Source organism: Varanus komodoensis, unplaced genomic scaffold (assembly GCF_004798865.1).
Source record: "Varanus komodoensis strain SLA01 unplaced genomic scaffold, ASM479886v1 scaffold61, whole genome shotgun sequence".
NCBI classification, from domain to species: domain Eukaryota; kingdom Metazoa; phylum Chordata; class Lepidosauria; order Squamata; family Varanidae; genus Varanus; species Varanus komodoensis.
In genome coordinates this window covers 3,456,930-3,477,963 of record NW_025336236.1, presented here as the reverse complement: position 1 = coordinate 3,477,963, position 21,034 = coordinate 3,456,930, and the positions used below count along the sequence as shown (strand labels likewise).

At 44.3% G+C, this 21,034-nt stretch overlaps 2 protein-coding genes across 3 annotated transcripts; one reads left to right on the top strand and one right to left on the bottom strand.

Annotated features, from left to right (window-relative positions):
* Positions 1-673: 673 nt before the first annotated feature.
* LRRC10 (leucine rich repeat containing 10) lies at positions 674-1,513 on the bottom strand. The gene has a single exon (XM_044449860.1). The coding sequence runs from the start codon at positions 1,511-1,513 to the stop codon at positions 674-676; it is 840 nt and encodes a 279-aa protein (XP_044305795.1).
* Positions 1,514-2,040: 527 nt separating this feature from the next.
* Positions 2,041-19,424, top strand: LOC123033306 (cathepsin E-B-like). Of its 2 annotated transcripts, none has more exons than XM_044449870.1 (9): positions 2,041-2,118; positions 5,803-5,980; positions 8,298-8,415; positions 10,625-10,743; positions 12,273-12,472; positions 13,249-13,371; positions 14,107-14,251; positions 15,422-15,520; positions 16,821-19,424. In XM_044449870.1, exons 2-9 carry the CDS (start codon positions 5,975-5,977, stop codon positions 16,983-16,985), a joined length of 975 nt encoding a protein of 324 aa, XP_044305805.1. In that variant the 5' UTR covers positions 2,041-2,118; positions 5,803-5,974; the 3' UTR covers positions 16,986-19,424. The 2 variants fall into 2 exon arrangements, with proteins under 2 accessions (XP_044305805.1, XP_044305804.1); XM_044449869.1 differs by lacking the exon at positions 2,041-2,118 and adding an exon at positions 3,141-4,138.
* Positions 19,425-21,034: the final 1,610 nt, after the last annotated feature.

The window sequence follows — 21,034 nt, the reverse complement described above, 5'->3', positions numbered from 1 at the left end:
GGCCCCAACAGCTAACATATCAGGAGATCTGGCATATGCATTCACATGTGCACACATGCCCCTACCTGATTTGGGTTTGCTGGGAGGCAGCCCCAATAATGGTTGCTTTACTGCTTTCATCAGCAATCCAGAATTGAATATGACCTTGGATATAGAAAATATTTGTGTTTTAAAATATCCTCAAAACACTTCTAGACAATGGAACTAATCTAGTGCTAAACCTTCAGTTTTCATTTGTTAGAGAACAAAGTAGTTTGGCATCAAGTACATGCGATTTCTTTCCTGTCAACATCTCGTTTGTTTATGTTTATGATACCAATTGCTTTTGCAAGTGGCTGGTATCATTCCAGACCAGCCCTCCCTGATCTGGTAACTTCCAGATGTTTTGGACTTCATTTTCCCTCAGTCTCGGCCACCATGCGCAGTGGTTCAGTACTACTAGATGTTGCAGTCAAAGCCATCTGGAGGGCATCAGGTTGAGGAAGGCTACTTTCCTCAGTTGTGCCTATACATACACCCTATAAATGAATTGAATTGGTCTATAACTTTGGTATACGCAAATCCCATCAAAAGATCCTATTCTTAATGCACAGTCTTTGGAATTGTACAGTTTGGCTGAGAAGGTGCCTATCAGTTCTGCATTCTTGGTTCCTAAGAAAAATATGGCTATTCCTTAATTGGAATGAGACAGCTTGCAGGAAAGAGGAGGTGGCGGCAGAAGGGAATTGATGTCTTCAGATCCTTTGTCTCTGCCTAAACCAGATCTCTTTCTAGGCTCCGGGCTCTCCTCAGACCACCTTCCAACCCTATGCACTCCCTTACCCACCTTAGGTGCATTTCTACATGGGTTGTGGTCATAAATCACCAGCTTCAAGCCAGTAAGGTGCACGAGATTGGGGAAGTCGCGGATGGCATTGCAGTCAACATCAATCACCTCCAAGAATGGCATGTGCAGGAGCACAGGTGGAAAGTCCGTCAGCTGGTTGCTGGAAAGCCAGATGGTACGCAGTTCCTTCAGATATTGCAGCTGCCCAGGCAGGGCACGCAGTGCATTGGATCCAACATGCAGGGTCTTGAGGTGCTTCAGCTCGCACACCACGCTGGGCAGGTGGTACAGGCAATTGGACTCTATCCATAGCGTCTTGAGGTTCTGTAACTGACGTAACTCTGCAGGCAGGTCTCCTAGCTTGTTGTTGCCTAGGTAAAGGATACACAGTTGTTTCAAGGTGCACACAACGGGGGGCAGTGTTTGGAAGAAGTTGAAATCCAGTGCCAGGATCTGGAGGCTTTGTAGCTGTTCTAACTCAGGTGGTAGATGATTCAGTTTGTTATCGCTCAAGTACAGCTTGACCAGCTCCCTGAAAGAACAAATGCACAAAGGAAACCGTCTTATTTGCCTGCCGCTCAAATCCACCATTTTATCAGTTGGCATCTCTTCAAGGTCCCCCAGAATATATTTCTGGCAGCTGTCAGAAGGCAGAAAAGCAACTATTGTCCTGAAAGTGTTGCCCATCCTAAGAACTTCGCAAAGTTGCAATGGCTGTTGGTACCAGATGAACAAACTTTCTGGATTGGGAAAGCTGCCTGGTGTTTTGTTCTCCACATTTACTCTTTGTAGTTCTGCTGGCATTCCCCCTTTTCCATTATAATATATGCATAGTCTGCATAGCAACACTCATGACTTTCAAGAGCCCTGAAACGTTTCTGATAAGTGAATGAGTGTCTGTTGATGGGACATTACAGGCATCACTTTGGAACAGCTCTCTTCCGCAAGGGCAGCAACACCAGGTGAATTGTAAAACTGTGCAGTAGTAGATCAGAAATATTTTCCAAAATAATCTCATGCCCCATTTAGCAAACAGCAATTTTAAGGTGTAATGTTTGTAACGGTCATACCTGCAAATATTCATGTCATGTTTTCATATGTGTTGTTTTATGTTGCAAATGCCAGGTACTCTGTAGGGAACATGGAAATGATAATGCTTGCTAGTAGCAGCAGGAAAAGAGCCACATGTACAAGAAGTGCAAAGTACACGCCGTTTTGACATTTGGAAGGGGGGGTGTGGTGGAATGACCTTGCAGGGCTGCAGGTTGCCCACTCCTGTTTTAAACAGCATGGTAAGTGCATTTATGCCACTGACTCTGCAATCCTGTGCATGTTTACTTGGAAAATTATATTATATTGTTTTATAATGTGCTTATTTATTTATTACTGTGAGCCGCCCCGACGCTTTGGCGAATGGGGCAGCATCGAAGCCTTCTAAATAAATAAATAGATGGATAGATAGATAGATAGATAGATAGGTCCCTTTTGTTCAGCAGGGCTTTCTTCTAGGTACATGTCTGTATGCTTTGATCATTTTAATGTACTTGCCTCAATCTACATTTTCCATTTGTATAGTCCAGGAATCTGTAGTACAACTGTTGATGCGATAAATGTAACAAATCAAAAAGTATGTTATGCCTACATTCTTTTGGTTAGACTCAGTATTTAAATATTTTAATCTGTGGATCAAACTAGATGTTTTAAAATGTGTCCTTGATTCCACTCTTTTTCTAAACCACAAACCACTGTGGAGGCCTCAACCCATCTCTGGACCACAGCAAGGGTGGGGAAGAATTCCAGCTTTTGTCCTTGCTCCACTTTCTTGGTAAAAATTCTCCTGCTCCTGGCAAGCTGTTACTTGTGTCAAATGGTGCAGCGATTTCCAGTAGGAAAACTGTGGGGAGGGTGGTGGTGGTGGAGTTAAACCCTCCTTCGTCAGCACCATGATTCTAAACAGCATTCCCATTGGCTGATTGGCTAATTTGACCCTGAATAAAAATTTCATAGCACAGCTAGCCAAAATCTGCTACAAGAATTAGGCTTGCTTTATGTGAAATACATATTTCTGGAAGCACAGAATTCTTCTCTGTGACTTTTATTCATTATTCTGTATTTAGAACTTAATTAAATATATATATTGTGTGGAAAAGCTCTGATTCACAGTTTAACCATTAATCCATCTTATCAGAATAGATCACAGTGACCTTAGATTGCTGCACCTTGTGCCTCATTTAAAAAACTAACATCTCCTTGCAATGAGCTAAAAGAGATAAGGATGCTAGAAAAATATCCCTGGTATTTTGGGAATGGTAGAAAGCTGCTCTTGTGTGATGGTGGGAGGAAAGATGGAGTAGTTAGGCTGGGTAATGTAGGCTCTTCTGTCAGAAGCGAATGTCTTCAGAAAATCAATAGTTCCTTGTAAAGGCTGCATAGAACCTGAGGACCACTGAAGGGAATTGAGAGACGTGGAAGCCTATGCAGGAACAACCTGTAGGAAAGGTGTGGACTTGTTTTTAGTATGCCCTGGGACATCACCTGGGAAAGACAGCTGTTGGGGATAACATGCGAAGCTCCCTTTCTTTACAGGATTTCACAATAAGGTTCATATGTTGATGTTCCATTAGCTGCCCTAAAGAAGACCTCTGTGTCCATACCATTCTCTAGTTCTTACCTGTTTTGATTCATCCCTTACCTCTATAAAAACAATATAGTATCCATTTCTACAGCTCCCTTTGTTGTTTTTCATGGTGTTTCATGGTCTTTGGACAGCTGTTATAGATGACGCTATGGGAGAGATGGCAGTATAGAAGGAACCCGCATAGAAGCAACCAGAAGAAAAACATTGACCATTACTAAACAACAAAGGGCACAATCCTATGCATGTTAAGACAGAGAAAGTCCTACAGTTCTAAGTCCTAAGATACCCAACCTCTTGATTTAAGAGTGGGGAGGTTGTAACAATTTAAATCAGAATGTGAGTCAGAAATGTTTACTGATATACTGCAGATTTTGAGGTTAACCAAGCAGCATATCTTGATCTACCCTCTGTCCACATCTGTTCTGACAGTTTGCACTACTTTCATTAATCAGTAGTTACTTTTAGATCACACTACAAATGCCCTGCCAAGCTACTGACCTCCAGCCATTGATCAGCCTCTTAGGCAACTGATTATGGTTTAGTGGTGTGTGTGTGTATATAAAAATAGAAATTACTGGAAGAAACCAGCCTCATTTCCATTTTTGTGCAACTGAAGCCATGAAGGTTCTCTTAGCTGCTCTGGTTTATATTCCATCTATCACAGCTCTCACAAGGTAAGGAAGTATTTCAAATAATTCCCAATGAACTTAGCAATGAGACTACTTTTCTGGCTAAAGGCATCTTAACCTTTCTTTTGTAAAAGTTAAATAAACACATGACTTTTTCGTGGTAGAGAAAGATACTTGCAAGATAGTTCGAGACTCAATGTGAGTCTAAAACATTTCATACACGAAATGAGATCAGCATAGGACCACATTCACAAATCCTATTAATTTCAGTTCATATGGTTGTATTCAATGTTGTCCAACTACAGTCCAGTTCACTTTATTTCTACCCCAAGTAGGAATGACACTGGATCCAACACAGAGGGAGCATCAGACTGTTGGTTCCAGTATTGTCTGTTCCACAGGCAGTGCTCTTTATGGAGATCTTTCTGAGATTTTCCACTTAAGCTATTATCTAATAATTTTAAGCAGAGATGCTATGGACTGAATCTTCCACAAGCAAAGGGTGTGTTCTGTCACAGATCAACAACTGAATCAATTCTTTGTTGATGGTGATGGTGGCAGTTGTTTAGCTATTGGCCATGAAAAGACTTAAGGAATAAAATCAAGAAATCTAAAATCAATTGATAAAATAAATCATTTAAAGACTAAAACCAAATTGTAAAGCACCTATAATCTAATAAATTACATTGCATTTAACTGGGCCTGACTAAGGCCATTAAACATGTGTCAACTTTAGTTATTACCCTTTGGTGATTAATATAAGAGGAAATCTGTCTTCTGAAGTTTAGATTAATGGGTGCTTTCCTTTAAATTCCAGCAGGACTGTTCCTTCCAAGTAGCTTGGGACAGTGGGGAGTCAAATATAGTGTGAATAGTTCTCTATAGCAGCTCCTCCAGTGAGTCCAACTGAGCCCGAGGATGTGGTGAGAGCTGCTGTCCAGGGCTAAAGCACCTGAGCCCCTCCTCTGCAGAAAGGCACAGGTTCAAATCTTTGACATCTCCAGGTAGGGCCAGGGGAGGGTTCTACCTGAAACCCCAGAAAGCTACCGCGGGGCAATTGCCAATGCTGACAATACTAAGCTAGATCAGGGCTGAGCAATATGCAGATTGCATGAGGCCCCCTGGCTCTGCTGCCCCACCACCGCCACTGAATTTGCCACTGCCTCCAGGAAGGGTAACCCCAAATTTCTGGGGTTTTCCCTCCGTCTGCTCTGTGGAACTCTAGCAGCAAAATTAGTGGCATGTGGATCTCTTGGCAGCGGTGGGGGAGGGATGCGGTCCTCGAAGTTCCCCACCGCCAGGCTAGAGGGATCACTGGTCTGCGTCAGCGTGGCACAGTTTCCTATGAACCATGTGCCTAGCTGAGACCTCCCCAGCTGAACTGGTGTGAGCCGTGGCACTCTGTCTCCATGAAACTGCACCTGTTGGAGGCCAGGACCACCAAGGCAGCATCCTTTCCCACTGCATAATACCTGCTGAAAGGTGTGCCTTTGAAGTAGTCTCCAGCCCAGTCTCCCACAACTTGGACTCCTCCAGATATTTTGGCCTGCAACCTCCAGTATTCCTCAAGATGGACCATGCTGGCTGGTGGCTGAAGTCCCAGACAACTGCAGGGCTCCAGGTTGGGACAGTCAGAAAATAGGGCAATCCTTGGCCTCTGGCAAGTGACCGTATGCCAGTATGATTTTCTATTTTTATTGTTCCTCCAGGATCCAGTTAGCTCGATTTCCATCTATCAAAACAACACTTCGACAGAGTGGAGGACTGAAAGACTTTTGGACAGATCATGAACCTGATAGTTTTGCTCAGAAGTACACACGATGCTTCCCTTCAGTCACTAATTTGTCTGCAGGACTTACGAAAGAGCGGCTTTATGATTACATGAATGTGAGTAGGAGGCTCTTGCATCATGGAATGAATCCACCTCCCAATTTATTTATTTATACATAAACAAAATACTCGATTGGCTGAAATTGGTTGTGTGTTTCAGAGGGAGGCACGGAAAGCTTCCATAGAATGCCTGTAACACTCTCAGTTCAGAAGGTTATTGGCACGCACCCTAGATGGTTCCCTAAGAGCTCTAAGCTAAAATAGATTGGTAGTTTCCCCTTGCCCCTTTTGACCTTGCCCTGGAATGTGACTCTCAAAAGTGTATTGAAAATTAAAATTGGCCTTCAGGCTGAATGTTCTTTGACACCCTGAAATGTTCTATTTGTGAGCCGCCCCGAGGCTTCGTTGTGATGGGGGCAGCATAAAAACAGTTTAAATAAATAAATAAATAAATTTCAGAGCAGTAGTTAAGGATGCTAGTATGTTGGAGCAAAAGGGGGGGAAAGCTTGTGGCTCAGCTGGAATAAATGAATTATTCTCTGAAATGTGGCAAGAATCTTTGCGCCTTTGTCCAACAGCAACTTCAAAAAAGTTACTTGCTTATCTATGAATAGTTGTTATCAACCTGAGTTAATTCAAAACTGCAAGCAAGGCTCTTGTGTTGTGAAGGGAGGCATTGACATTTGTTTAATTATTTAATTGATTCATATACTGCATGTCAAGTATACATTTTAAAAAACTTGAAGCCATTTACAGAATTAGACATTCCAAAGGCAACATCCTAATAAATACAGATAAATCACCCGTTAAAACATTTAAAACCAAAATGTGTGGAGTTAGCAAACAATTCCTGGAAAAACACTACTGTAGCAGCTCTGACTTGGAGAGCTTTTGCTTTCGACTTCACAGAATCAGTAAGATCTGCAAAATATGATTTACTCCTCAAAGCAATGAAATACCATTTGGGTATCAACGCTTTAAAAAGAATGTCCTTGGCATACAATCTGCTGCAGATGCCAGAAATGGCTCTTCCTAAAAATAGAGCCCAAGGCACAACTGTGCAACTCCTTTGGCTGATACAGAGGTGGACACCTGATAAACTTCTGAATGCTGCATTCCCTGGGGCACTGATTCTCTCTTGGCACATAGCATTGAAGAAGGCCTCAAAGACCAAAGATGCCTGCACAGACTCAGTTCCATCAGCTTCGGTGTTCTCTGGGATTCCTATGTACATAATAAAATGTGTATGAACAAAGATGGATCTCACGCAATGCATGACTCACTGTGTGTTCCACTGCAGTGAGCTCTTTTACAATCTGGAAGCACATGGAACAGTGTAGAACAGTGGTAAATGCCCCTGGTTTCATGCAGAAGGTCCCTTGTTCAGACCCCAACATCTTCAGTTAGGTCTGCCTGACAACCTGGATAGCTGTCGCTGCCACTCTGTCGGTAATCCTCAGCTGGTCCCCATGGTCTGACTCAGTATACAGCCGCTTCCTATGTTACTGTGAGGTTTCGGTGTTGCACATTTAATTTTGGCTGTACCCAGAGGTGGTGTGGCTGGTTTTCTCTCCCCAAAAGTCTGTTCTGGTAGGTTGGAGCACCCTCCAGAAGAGTCCTGAAGGTGGTATGAGGGTCTGCAGGTTGAAGAAGCAAAATCAGCAAAACATGACTCGGCTTCTCTTCTGGATCAAAGGCTCGTCTATGAATGGAAGTGCACAGTTGGACTCGGTGCGGGAACACAATTAATAAAGTGACATATCAATAAAGCAAACAAAAAGCCGCAGTAGTGCATCAGAACACCATTAAAACAGGAGGAAAATAATCCTGAGCAGAAGCATCTTAACTGCCTCTCTGAAAGCAGAAAGAACAGGAACCCCTTGGATGCCACCACAAAGGGTATTGCGGTGCACCTAGTGAGAAAGTTTCCCTGAGCTGACTCTGGCCACAGGTAGCTTAGACTTGGTTATCCATGCTCTGGTAATAAGCAGTTTGGAGTCAGGCGACATGCTGTGTGCTGATCAGCCTTTGGAAAGAGTCCAGAATATTTGACTTTGGTGTTCCCCAACCTGGTACCTGCCGTATGTTTTGGAATGCAGCTGCAAGGGATCTTGCCCACTGGCCATACTGGCAGGGGCTGATAGGAATGGAAGCTGGAAACCCCTGAACGACGCCAAGTTGAGGAAAGCTGGGCTAGAAGTTTGTGCATTCCTTCCTCTTGGACTTCTGTCACTTACAGGGACCCTGTGAGTCCCCCATTTTGCTGTCTAGCCTGCTTGGGCCAGGGGGTTGGAGCTGATGTGGGGATCTTACATCAAGTTGTAAGCTGGGAGGTGACTGAGCCCTGAACTGATGGATTTCTTTCCCCGCCTAGGCCCAGTACTATGGAGAGGTGAGTATTGGCACGCCGCCTCAGACCTTCACCGTGGTGTTTGACACTGGCTCCAGTAACTTTTGGCTTCCGTCGATTTATTGCTCCAGTGATGCTTGCAGTAAGAGATGTTTTGTCATTCAAATGTTTAATAATAGCACCTCTGCTCTTCGGAATTCTGTACCACTTTTAAAGATACGGTCTAAACCAATGCAGGCTTTAAGAATGGATTTCAGAATGAACAGATTTTGAAAATGGATTGGGCAAAGGGAAGGGCTTACAGACACAGGCAAACTCCACCCGCTGCTGGTTTAATTTTCAATAATATGCCCAATGCTGCATTTTAAAATTGTCTTTTCCTATGTCTTACCTGTTAGGAAATTTGTCTCCTTTTAAATTTGTTTTAAATTAGCATGGCTGCTTTTAGAACTTTAAAGGAATTGATTTGGACTGCTTTATCACTGGTTTTCTTTTAGTTTATTTTATTGGGTATGTCCCCCTTACACTGGATAAATCATCATTGTCAGCCTCATTAGCATGAGGATGCACCTAGCACAGAAAGTTAACCCAATACGGTTAGAACAAGTCCCTGAGTGGTATAAAAACACAGTAACGGAATGAGTGCAGGGCACAGTTGCTACCAGCCTGCTTCTATTTATTTATTATGTATTTATTTAAAACATTTCTGAATCTTCAGCAGACATTGTCCATGCATCATCCCTATAAGCAACTGTCAAATTTTGCACCTGATGCGCCTTAGTCCAGTGATCTCCTCTGGCACGGAAGCTCTAATGCACTTGTGGAGTTTGTTCTGTGTCGGATTCCCCATTCACTTCGGACAAAGGGCACAGCTTTGCAAGTAGGGTGATTTCTGTCAAAGTGAGGGGGAAGCCCATGCACACAGGAATTCCTACTGCCATGGCAGGAATCAGCAAAAAATATTGACACTGATTCTACCCTCTGATGATTCGGTGAGAAAAGACACTGTGCAAGGAGATTCCAGCCAGGAACTCTCTTCTGTTGAAAAATGTGTCGAATGACCCTAATAGTGAGAATCAATGGGATCTATTGGACAGTTGGGTACCACTCTGGAAAGGTCTGCCCAGAATGTAGCCTTTTCAGGATAAATGCAACATGACTGAAAGCCATGAAGTGGGAGATGGACAGATTGGTCTTTCTTTATTAATCCTTGATTAGAATGCATGAAAATGTTAGAGCTGTGGAGCTTAGCTCAGTGAGACTTAACAGCAAAAGTGTATACCACTATTCTTTTTATTCTGATAATATACTGCTTACCATACCTTAATTGCACCTCCAGTGTCATTTATAATACAGAATAAAATGCCTATGTTTTATATATTTGGTTTGAGCTATTCAGTTTTTTTAGGACAAGTTAACTCATTCTTAATAGTTGGAGTAGGGTGGCATAAACATCCTGAAATGAATTTAAATAATCAAATGAACATCCTTCAGAAGCTGTAGGGGATAAAGAATCCTTAGCAACAGAGAGCATCTCTGTTTTGCTACAAAAGATTTGACCAGAAAACATAGATGGATAAAATATTGAATCTTTCCTTTGTGCTTAAGTCAAGAAGACTTGATGTGATTGTTTGGAATGGGTGGGAAAGATTTCTTTCTGTAAGGAAGTCTCCATGGCTATTTTAAATGGCCTTAATTCAGTCCTGGAGACAGCATCTTCCAGCATCCCTGAGGGAAGAACCAACTCTGGCAAAGAAGGGAGGACAGGAATTCAGTTTGGAATCAACTCCTGGTACGGTCAAGAACTAAATCCACGATTACAAGGTTTTAAATCAGTGGAGGCCTCTTGCTAATCTTTATATTACTCTCTTTAATCCAGGCAAATCTAGTCCCAGGTGGCCAGTTTTAACAAAATAAAATTGTGGTTGGAAACCTCTCCTCATGTTCTGCCTGGAAGAGAAAAGGAGAGAGGATGAGAGAGGGAGGGAGATACAGGCTCCCGGCTGCAGCAGGCCAGCTTGCCCAGGACACAGGAGAAGTTGCATGGACCATCCTTCAGCATCTGTCCTTCAGCATCCCACTGTGACTTGCCACCTGCTCTTAAAGCAGTCGCTTCACTGTGATGGATGATGCCCCTGGCATGGGAATATATGTTTGGAAGGGCACAATCCCATGTACATGTAGACAGAATGGCTAAGAAATTCTGGGAGTCTCAGGATTTTTTTCCATTCTAAGGCTTATACCCTTCCCCTACCTTTTCATTTTTGTGATGCACGTTCTAACTTGTGGGGAGGAGGCAGGGGGAGAATCACACTTATTGCCAGGCCTAAGCATAGCTGTTGTTTTTGCAGGGTGTCATCGAATGTTCAAGCCATTTTTGTCACAGTCCTATGCATTTGGAGGGCAAGTATTTTCTTTGGAATATGGCACTGGGAGTCTCATGTGTATCGCTTCCAGAGAGAAAGTACAGGTGAGAGAGACTAACTGTTGTTCCCTTCAAGCGTTTAGTGCTTCACTGCTTTCCCACAGTCCATGTGAGGACATGAATGTGTCCCCCTCTAGAAGCTTGCGACAACTTGCCGAGGATACAGAATTCTGTGTCTAGTAATTCTTTTTAAAAATTTATTTATTTTCATAAAAAGAAAATAAGATACATTGAAAAGAAATTAAAAATATATAGGAAAAAGGATGCCAAGGAATATTACACAAATATAGCATATAGTTTCAGTATCTAACAAAGCCACAAAAAAGGTGAAAATTTCTGTCTGCTCCAGTCACATTTAGGTCATTCAATTCTTGATCAAAGTTCTCATACAGTTTAATCTAAATTATAAAATGAATTGTAGATAATATAATAGCTTTAGTATGTGCCTAGTAATTCTTGAACAATAGTTTTTTCTATCACTATAATTATTCTGCTGATGCTGCTATCCATTGAGGATGCTTGTCCTGGTTGCCATTCTGGCATTAAATGGGAGCATGTGACAAGGGGACCATTAGACTTGACAACATCAAGGGCTGCTCAAAGGAGGCACCTTCTCAGCAGAAGACAAAAGAAGGGATGGATAAGGATTTTGCAAAGGAATACAAGATTTATGAAGGATTAAAGAGGAAATGAATGTGAACTGTTCATTTTTAAGCTTTTCATGACGATGGACATTTAAAGGGTTAACAAAGACTCTCCCAAATACTATAGATGTTAATAATCCTAATGTGTATGTTAGAAAACAGGCTAGGCAGAAAAGCAACACACATGGTGTACTTTCTAGCAAGTGTATATAGCTAAATAAGGCGAAGAAAGGAAGGAAAGGTTATCATCCATTGACAGCAAGGGTGGAGAACTGTTTTGTGGTTGGGGACCAGGTTGCTCTCCTTGCTCACTCCCTGGAGGTTGGATGACACCACGTGGATTTTCCTTCCTGAATCCCTTCTCTGTCCTAGCAGAATTTCTCCATGCAAAAAATGGCCCTGAGCTACGGGCCCTGCCCTTTTCCGCATGGAGAAATGAATCTCCTTTCTCCCTGCAGTGAGACGGAGAAAAGTTCTGTGCTTTACTCTGCAAGGGGCCTTCTGTCCCTCTGAGTAGAGAGGCAGGAGTCATCATACTGTGCCTTGCTCTGCAGGAAGAAAAGGGAATTTCCTCTCCAGCCCTGCCTTCTCTATCCCCACCATTATTTCCAATCAGTGATCAGATCAGTCATTTCAGCTCCCACTGCCCCTTTTTTACCACTGGGAATCCCCGCTGTTTCCTCTGAGCAGAAATTGGGCATGCAGGCTGCATTTCGTCTCCAGGTGCCAGAGAAAACGTCCCGGGTGATGGGAATTGCTGTCCAACACAGAAAGTGCCAGCTTGGGGAAGGATGGGAGTCCTGGGAGCTGCTGCTTCCCCGCACTGGCTGGACATGATGAGCTGCAGTCTGGCACAGCCAGAGGGCACCCGACTGGGCATGGCTGCTGTGCACCTTTCATATTGTTTCCCTTTGGCAAATGAACAAACAGATTGGCAACATTACCATTGAGAACCAAGACTTTGGAGAGTCTGTTCTGGAGCCTGGCCTCACCTTTGTCCTTGCAAAATTTGATGGAGTGATGGGCCTTGCATATCCTTCCCTGTCGGTGCTGAATGCAGTTCCGGTCTTTGACAATATGATCAAGCAACGTTTGATCCAGAAACCAGTGTTTTCCTTCCTCTTGAACAGGTCAGTGTTTTGTGGCATGAAGAAATGACACCAGAACAGCCTCTGGGGCAATGGTCACTTTCGGAACTGAGTGCAGTCTAAATGCACATGGCGCTCCTGTCTCTTTTACTTTAGTGGAGAATCGAATCCAGCTCTGCACAGACCAAAGATGCACCCATAGAAAGCTGCCTTAGATGGAGTCAGACTAGTGACCCCTCTGGCTTAGTATAGGCCACACTGAGTGGCAGCAGCTCTCTGGAGATTCAGACAGGGACACCTCAAGGTGGCAGAGTTTGCAACTGGGGCCTCCTGCATCAAAAGCAAGTGTGCTGCCATTAAAGGGACACAACACTCCCTTACCACTGAATGGGGAAGACTTCAAAGGGGTGTGGCAAATGGGCCACTCTCAGTTCTAGCCTCAGCTGTGAGAGGCCTTAAATTATTCCAAACTGGAGTCCTCTGGTCTCCCCAGGCTCTCAGCTCCACTTCCTCTCTCTGGGCCGCTGAAGAGCTCCCAGCGTGATTCTCCTCTTCTATCCAGTGTCTTGCTAGGCTTCTAGTGTACTCTATGTAGCAATCACACAACTGGACAACTTGGTGGGATGGCTTTATGTTGTTTCTGAAATGAAGCTCTCGGCTAGCTCTGGCCCAGCAAATCTCTAGTCTTGACTATGATACCTGAAGCTCCCAAATGAAAACACGACCATTCAGCACTGCTAGTTCGGACATGCCTATTCAGCTTCATGCCTAGTCACAATTGCCTGCTCATCAAGTCCATGTCTTTCCTCTTTTTTTAGAGGAGGTGATGCTAAGAATGGAGGTGAATTGATATTTGGGGGCATAGACCACTCCCTTTACAATGGATCAATTCTCTGGGTTCCGGTCACTCGGAAAAAATATTGGCAAATTCGTATGAACAAGTAAGTTTGTTTAAACAGAAACATTGGCGTAGGAATGTAGAAAGGGGAGCATCCCCATTCAAATAAGTCAGCCATGCTGGTCATAGATACATGATAACCGAGCATGAGTAAGGGCCAAACTGGCCATTATGGCTTCTTCGTGGCTTGTCTTTTGGTGGCTCGCTTGTTAAAATAGCTCTCATGTATGTTTGAGCTGCATTGGGACTGTTGGTGGGGGGGTGTATTTAAGCAGTTTCCGTTTTCAGTGGTAGGTCAATACAATATTTATTGTACTATAGTGAATTTTTGAGTGATTTTTAAAATTTTTATAAATTTATTTATATGTAATTATCTGCTTATAATTATTCTGACTATGAAGCTTGCTCCGTATTACCAGGTCAGTGCTATTCATAAAGAAAAGCAGCTATTTGCATATGTCAGGTTGCAATCCTATGTGCATTGACTGAGAGTAGGTCCCATTGACCTCAGTAGGTCTTACCTCTGTGCAGACTTGCACAGGATTGCATTGTTTATTTTTTACATTTGCAGAATTAGAACTTACCCTTGCATAATATAGATGTCAGCTTTATATTTTCCAGGAGATCATTTCATCTGAAAGATTTCTCTCAGTTTTGATTTCAATCAGTTGTTTTAATTCACCATTAATTTTCTTGTTTCCATAATGTCTATGTTCCACATGCTTGCATGGATATTAATGTTTGTCCTTTCCTCTTTCTTCACACCCCAATAATACAGTGTGAAAATCCAGGGAAAGATAGTAGCATGTAAGCGTGGCTGTGATGCCATTATCGATTCGGGTACTTCTCTTATTACTGGACCATTCTCACAAATAAAAAGAATACAAGAAAATATTGGAGCTGTGCCAACTCATGCTGGAGAGGTAAATGTACCTGGAGCAGGGAATTACTAAGGGCAAAAAGCAGGTGATATGATTCTGATATACTGTGTATGACCCACTTTTTAAAAACAGCACCAATGCTCTAAATAAGGGAAAAATTAGGACAAAACTAGAGACATACTGTGCTGAACTTTGAGAGAACTGTGAGGTTTTGTTTGTCTGTCAGTTTATCTGCAGTGTCCCTTTCTCAAACGTTTGGAAACAGGCAGATGCCACTGGTCATTGGGGGGGGGGGTCACATTATAACTGAACATCACATAGATATGACAGTGGCTCACCCATCTCAAAGGATGGGAAGGTTCATACAACTCCATTAGCCACTTTGCATGGAAAGCTACCTCACAGGACTTATAAGCCACTTCCTTTAGAACAGGGGTCTCCAACTCGCAGCCCGCGGGCCAATTGCCGGGAGGGGCGGGGCACGGGGGAGGGGCCCTGCGGCCTTCAAAGCGCCGGCGGCGCCCGGGCCAGCCTCCGGGAGCGACGCGGGGTGAGCGGCCCAGCCCCACCGCGGTGGTGGAATACTTGATGCGGCCCAGCCTCACCCAGACTACGTCCAGCGGCCCCCAGGTCAGTTGAGCTTGAGACCCCTGCTTTAGACGCTTGAGAAATGGTGCCTGCTCCCCGCGTCCCCGTGACAAATGGGGACATGGGGAGCATGGCGGGTTGGCTCCCTCCCTGCCATTGCTCAACAGCAGCACTGGAGAAGGGGAAATGGGGGAGTGCCCATTGCTGGTGATGGGAATCACCCCCCCTCTGCTCAGCCAGTCCGCTTCTGCTGAAGCCTTCTCTGCTGGGCTTCCTCTAGAGGTGGCCCAGCAGAATGCGCTGCATCCCCACTCTGGCTGCTGCTGACTCCCTGTGAGCCAGAGTGAAGGTGGTCCTGCTCTTCCTTGACATCACCATGTGGGAGCAGGGCCAGCTTCATCCCAGGTGGCACAGAATCCCCATAGTTGGGGGGATGCTCCTGCTGCGAGCTGGCTCCCCAAGCTCCAGGTAGGGTCAGCATGGAGCGATGGGGAAGATGCTGACAGGTTGTGTTGTGCTGTCTGTGAGCCACTTGGATGCCTGCTGACAACATGTCATTTCATAGTTATATGTAAATGTCAAGAGAACCGCCAGCTCAAGGAATAAATTAATTTTATATTACAGTTTTCTGTAGACTGCAGAAGACTATCTAGTCTACCCCCAGTAACATTTACCATCAAGCAACAAGAGTTCACATTAACCTCAGAGCAGTATGTCCTTAAGGTATGCATCTAACTCTTCATAGTTATCGTCTCATGAGCAATGCAGTGAGCACCTGTCTTGCATCAAAATGTCATGTGTACTGTTTTCAATATAAAGAAATGCTATTTGGTGGGGTGTGAAAAGCTCCTCTCGATCCTCCCTAACTTTTTGATTATGCAGATTCCTCCCCTGCTTTCTCTGTTAGGCCACCGCAGTAGGATTAGTTTTTCCCTCACTGGCTTGTACCACTTGGAGGGTAAGGCAGGGAATTTGATGACCTTACTGCATCCCACAGCCCATCAGATTCAGACATATGATTATACTCAAGAGGTCAAATGGTGTCCTTCCATCGTCCTTAGTCTGAAGAGGGAGAAGCAATGTCCTGCACTTCCTGGCTTGCTTCTCTGTGCTGCGGGTTTCACTGATCACTGAGCTCTGTCCATCTCCATTCCCACCCTGACCCTGTTCTACTAGTTGGGGCCAAAATGTGGTTGGAAATGTATATTGAGCTACAAGGAGGGCTGGGGCTGGCAGGCAAGTGGTCAGCGATCGAAGGGCCAGAGATGGCCAGGAGTCCAGGCATCAGAAGATCAAAGAGCCAGCACAAGGAGACAGGGTGAAATCATGAAGGTGAGCCACCAGAAATGGTGACAGCTGCTCATGAGAACAAGTCACTCAAACTGAAGAGCTGACTTGGTTGCAAGGCTTTTGTAGTGTCTGGATTGTTCCCGTTGGCTTGTAGAAGCAGCTGATTCTCTCAGGGTGGAGCTTGATATTGGCTGTTAGAGGTGCTGGTTCAAGACCATACGACCTTACAATGCTTTATTTTGCAGTTGGTTGGATGACATTGTGAGATCAGCAGATAAAATCTAGTGGGAATGTGTTTCTTCCAGTTTTACTCTAATGTAAGTGCAGGGGCCCCAGTCTAGATTAACCCTTCCCCCTACTGCATGCATGATCAGGGGCAGAACCCCAGCACCTGAAGTTTATGGAGTTTAGTGGTCCGTTCAGAAGTATATCTGGATTTAGACGCTGTCCATCCATTCTGCATTACTGATCATTGTGTGTAGCTTCAAATGCATGACGGGACTGGAGGAAGAAACATTGGCTCAGTTATCATGCAAAAGAGACACACTCCTTCTCTCTGCCATCTGTTCTCTTGCGAGCACTCCTGCATGCTTTAGCAGAAAGGCGTGAAACATGGATTTAAAAGATGGGAGTGTTTTTCAGGGGCCGAAACAGTTATGCAAGGTGTCCTCTATATTTGGTATAGAGCTTGTGCAAACACATCACCCAAACAGAAATGTTTTTTCTTTAACAGGACACCACTGGAAGACAAAGTTTGTGTATCAGTGGCTTTCAGGTTATGGATATTGGCACCGGCAATGCACAAACATGGATTTTGGGAGATGTATTTATCGCAGCTATATATTGTATTTTTGATCGTGGGAATGATCAAGTTGGATTGGCTCATAGAGTTGGGTAGAATGAGCACAGGGAGTAGAATGAACTGCTGAAGATAACTCTGCCCTATATAACATGAGCAAAAATAATTTTAAGGAAGTCATTGGGGAGGGAGAATGGGAAAGGTCTGAATTACTAAGACTTGAAATTCTGGAGTCAGCTATCCTAGATGGATTTCTATCTCTGCATACTCAGTTAAGGCCTAATATATTATTGAATCAATAACTTGAAACCTCATCATTCTGCAAGGAGCCACATTATAAACTACCCAGTGAAGTATTTAAAATCATTAAGGTCACTCCTATGACCACTAGACAGTCTGAATGGCCATAGGTAAATTCAGAGTCCCAATTCTGACCTCAGAAATGTACTCCAAGGTGGCAGGTGGGATTCTGAATTAGAAGCGCCCTCCCTCCACCTTCGCAGTGGGCATGGAAAGAAGCAGAATACTGACCTTGGAGCCAGGGCAGGGTGGGGGTTCTCCTAGGTGGTGGGGAGGGGAACAGTGACGCTCCGCCCGAGTATGATGTATCCCAGCAGCAGCTTAGTCTGCTGTCCTCTGAAGCAGGCACAAAAGGCTTGTGCAGGTGACAACTGGCTATCTAAGTCTTTTGTGGGGCAGGAGAAGCACAGAAGCAGCCTTTGGGTCTGCGCTTCTTCTGCCCATGATGAGATGTCCATACTTCTCTGGGTTGCCTGCCGTATAACCCAGTCCTAGGCATGCTTACTGGACAGAAAATCACTTTACAAGTGTGCGCGCGCGTGCACGTGCACAAAGGGGTGACAGAAGCAGAGGCTTCCATCGCCCCATTGCCCCACTTCACCTGTGGGTTTTCACAGGGGATCCAGGCAATGTTGCCTTCTACTCATAACCTTCCCTTTCCTGTCTTTCCCCATCAATTCTTCCTTTGACTTTCCTTATCACTGAAAACCCATTAAGGAAAGAAAAGAGGATAGAATACCTGCAGAATTGATAGCCCCCCTGGGATTGCAAACAAGCCAGCCCTACTGAACCATCTGATAAATCTCTTGACTTTTCACTAGGAATTGTCAAGACAGTAAGCAGGCGGGAACCCTGCTAATAGGCTGAAGCAACTGGTGCCTTAGTCAGAGTTTGCCAGGCACCCTCCATATTTGTTGGAGAGCAAGTCTCCCTTGGCTCTGCTGGCTGGGAATTCTGGGAATTGCTGTCCAACACATCTGGAAGGAACCAGGCCCGGGAAGAGTTACCTAGTTCTTTTCCAGCTATCTTGTTTGTATTCTGTCCTGGGTCACCGTCACATTCCCTTAGGGCCACTTTGGTTGTCAGGTGCTCCTAATGCCTATGGATCCATGGACATATTTGAGTATTTGAGACGCTGCTTTGGACACCATCACAAAATGGTTTCCATAGATGAGGTGGCTAATCATGTAATATCTGCTGTGGAGACCTGGCTACTTAAAAGTGAGCTGAAGGAGGTGGTTGCTGGTGAGAAAAAGGGAGGGTAGAGACTGGGATGAGAGAGAAACTGAAAAGACAGACTAGAAAGGGAGAGAAAGAAGGCTATCCCAACTTTTTCCAAGGTTCTTATGGTAAAAATTCTTTTCAAGTGGTCAGGAAGTGTAGAACTTTTGGGGCACCTTTGGAGGTTCCTGCAGGTGCCACATTGGGGATACCTGCACTACACAGATAAACAGATTTTTCATACTGTACTAATGTTTGCCACCAAACATGTTAACAGGACTTTCCCATATTTGACAGAAAAAATCTGTGCAGGTATATGAAACATACCTAAGTGGAAAAGGGAGAAAAATTACTGGCAAACTAGAATTCCCTTCCTCCCGTTAATGGTAAGGGGAAAAGAAGCCAGGTTTGTCTGGAACAAGTCTTTGTGTTGTCTTATAGGTAGGTAGGCCAACTAAGACTGCAGTCTAGTGCATGCTTACAGGAAAGTAAGGCTTGTCTCATTGGGGTGGTATCATAGCTCAGTGGTTAGAGCACTTGTTTACCATGCAGAAGGTCCTCAGGTTTAATCATCAACATCTCCACTAGGGCTATAAAATCTGCTGCCTGAAGCCCCGGAGAACCATTGCCAGGGTGAGATGAGCCAATCACCTGACACTATAAGGCAGCTTCCTATGTTCCTAAGGAGACAAGTGTCTGGAATGTCTCCCTTGCAAGGTGGAAGAGCGAGCATCCTAGCCAAGGTTGTTTCCGCAGTGCAATTAGAGATGCAGACAGGCCCAAAAGCAATTTTAGCTTCCCTTCTGAAAATGTCAAGTCTCCCAGCTTCAAATCCAGTTGTGCACCATCCCTTCCACACCTCTATATTCCTGCACAGTGTATTTTGTAAATGTGTTCAGAGCCCTCATGATCACAGTCCATAATGTAACACCGCATTTCTTACTCATGCCCACTTTGCTTATTGGATCTGGTTCTGAAGTCAAATGTACAGTAAATTAAATTTGATTGAGAAAATGACCTGTGGGGTTGTCCTCTTTTCATTTTTCATACTAATTTGGTTTTAGCCACTTGCAAACTACTTCACAGCCTGCCTTCAGACAAGACAGCTTGGGTATGCGAAGTGGGGATTATATCATTTTCTTCTTTACCACAGGCAGCAAAAGATAGTGGATTTTGCCCTGCTTTGCATACCTACTGATATCTTGGGGATTCTAATTCCCACAGATCATGTGGAAATATGATCTTCTGTATTAGGATGTAGTTATGTTTAGGTAGAAAAAAGGCCAACAGACTCTGTGTGTGTGTGTGTGTGTGCGCGCGCCCACACACAAACATGCACTGGATTGCATCCCTTGGGAGCATCCCTTGTCTGAGGGGCTATAGGATAGTAGAGTTTCTCTGTTCCCTGCATAATAAAATTCCACCCTCTCCAGGGCTGACCTGCCTGGAAAATCTCTCTCTCTCTCTCTCGCTTCCTCTCCTCTATTCCCACAATTACGTTTTTTAAAGCTTACATTGGCACCTATGGGAGCTTTTAAAAACTCTATTTACTGATTAGGGATGGAGTAAGAAGGGGAGGGAATTGAAAACTGTGGGCCAGATGGGAAGACTGGAGGAAGAAGTTTCACAAGTGCAACTTCATTCACAGTGTCACGGGTGAAAAATTACAGCTGCTGAATGTTGCTATTCCTCCACCATCCTCTTTGGAACTTATAGAGAGAGAGGGTGCCAGTAATTTAAAGGCTGGTCTCCTAAACAGGTGCACGCACACACCTACCTGTATCTCATGCTCACCTGTAAAACTTGAGCTGACCTTTGTTCAGGAAAACCACAATTAAAGTAAACATAAGCATTTTTTGAAATGTTTTATCCAAATGAAAGGCATTAGTGCATAATGTAGCAACGTAACTGTGCAATCTGCATGGATTTTCTGAGTCCTGAGATGAGCTGTTAAAAATAAATATTCTGCATACGACGAGAGAAAACCAAATCATATAGGTGCTGTCTCTGATTTGTCAGCACTGTCCTTTATTTTCTCATTGCTGAATTCAGCTATATGAAGGATAGCAGTTTCTTTGGTATCTAATTGTTCTAGTAGGTAAGATATGTCAAATGTATTTACGGCTGTAGGACTAGGAGTAGGTGTGCTTTCCGTGCTTACATTATTTTTTCCAGAAGATGCTCCAGCTCCAGCTAAAAGAGGTGCAGTTCTTGTGCTGGGTGACTCATGCTGAGTAAGGACATCTGGGAATCTCCAGATCTGGTGATCTGTGGTGTCGCCAGGTGTCATCCTTTGAGGGGCATCTGCATCCTTTGCCTCTTGTACACCTGTGGATGAATCCTGTCGACTGGATTCCACAGGAGCTGCCCCTGCTTCCAAGGGAGGTATCAGCAAACGTTCAGCAACATTTAGGGGACCGTGGTGGGTCAAGACAAGTCCCTCAGAGTCAGTCTCTGACTCACTTCGACTGCCAGAATCTTTTTCTGTCTGGACCGAAGTGGTGCCACTTGTTTGTGAGTCCAGCACGGCTTCCTTGGCTTCTGTTCCAGAGGACAGGGAGTCCATTGTCCTGAAGGCCTTACTCTCACTGGGCTGGCCACCTGTCTCAAGAGCTTCATTCCTGCTG

Coding starts and splice junctions, on each gene's coding strand:
- LOC123033306 (XM_044449869.1), top strand. CDS start 4,083: ATGAAGGTTCTCTTAGCTGCTCTGGTTTATATTCCATCTATCACAGCT. Junction 13,372..14,106: donor TGGCAAATTCGTATGAACAA/GTAAGTTTGTTT, acceptor CCAATAATACAG/TGTGAAAATCCAGGGAAAGA. Junction 14,252..15,421: donor TGCCAACTCATGCTGGAGAG/GTAAATGTACCT, acceptor TTTATATTACAG/TTTTCTGTAGACTGCAGAAG.
- LRRC10 (XM_044449860.1), bottom strand. CDS start 1,513: ATGGGCAACACTTTCAGGACAATAGTTGCTTTTCTGCCTTCTGACAGC.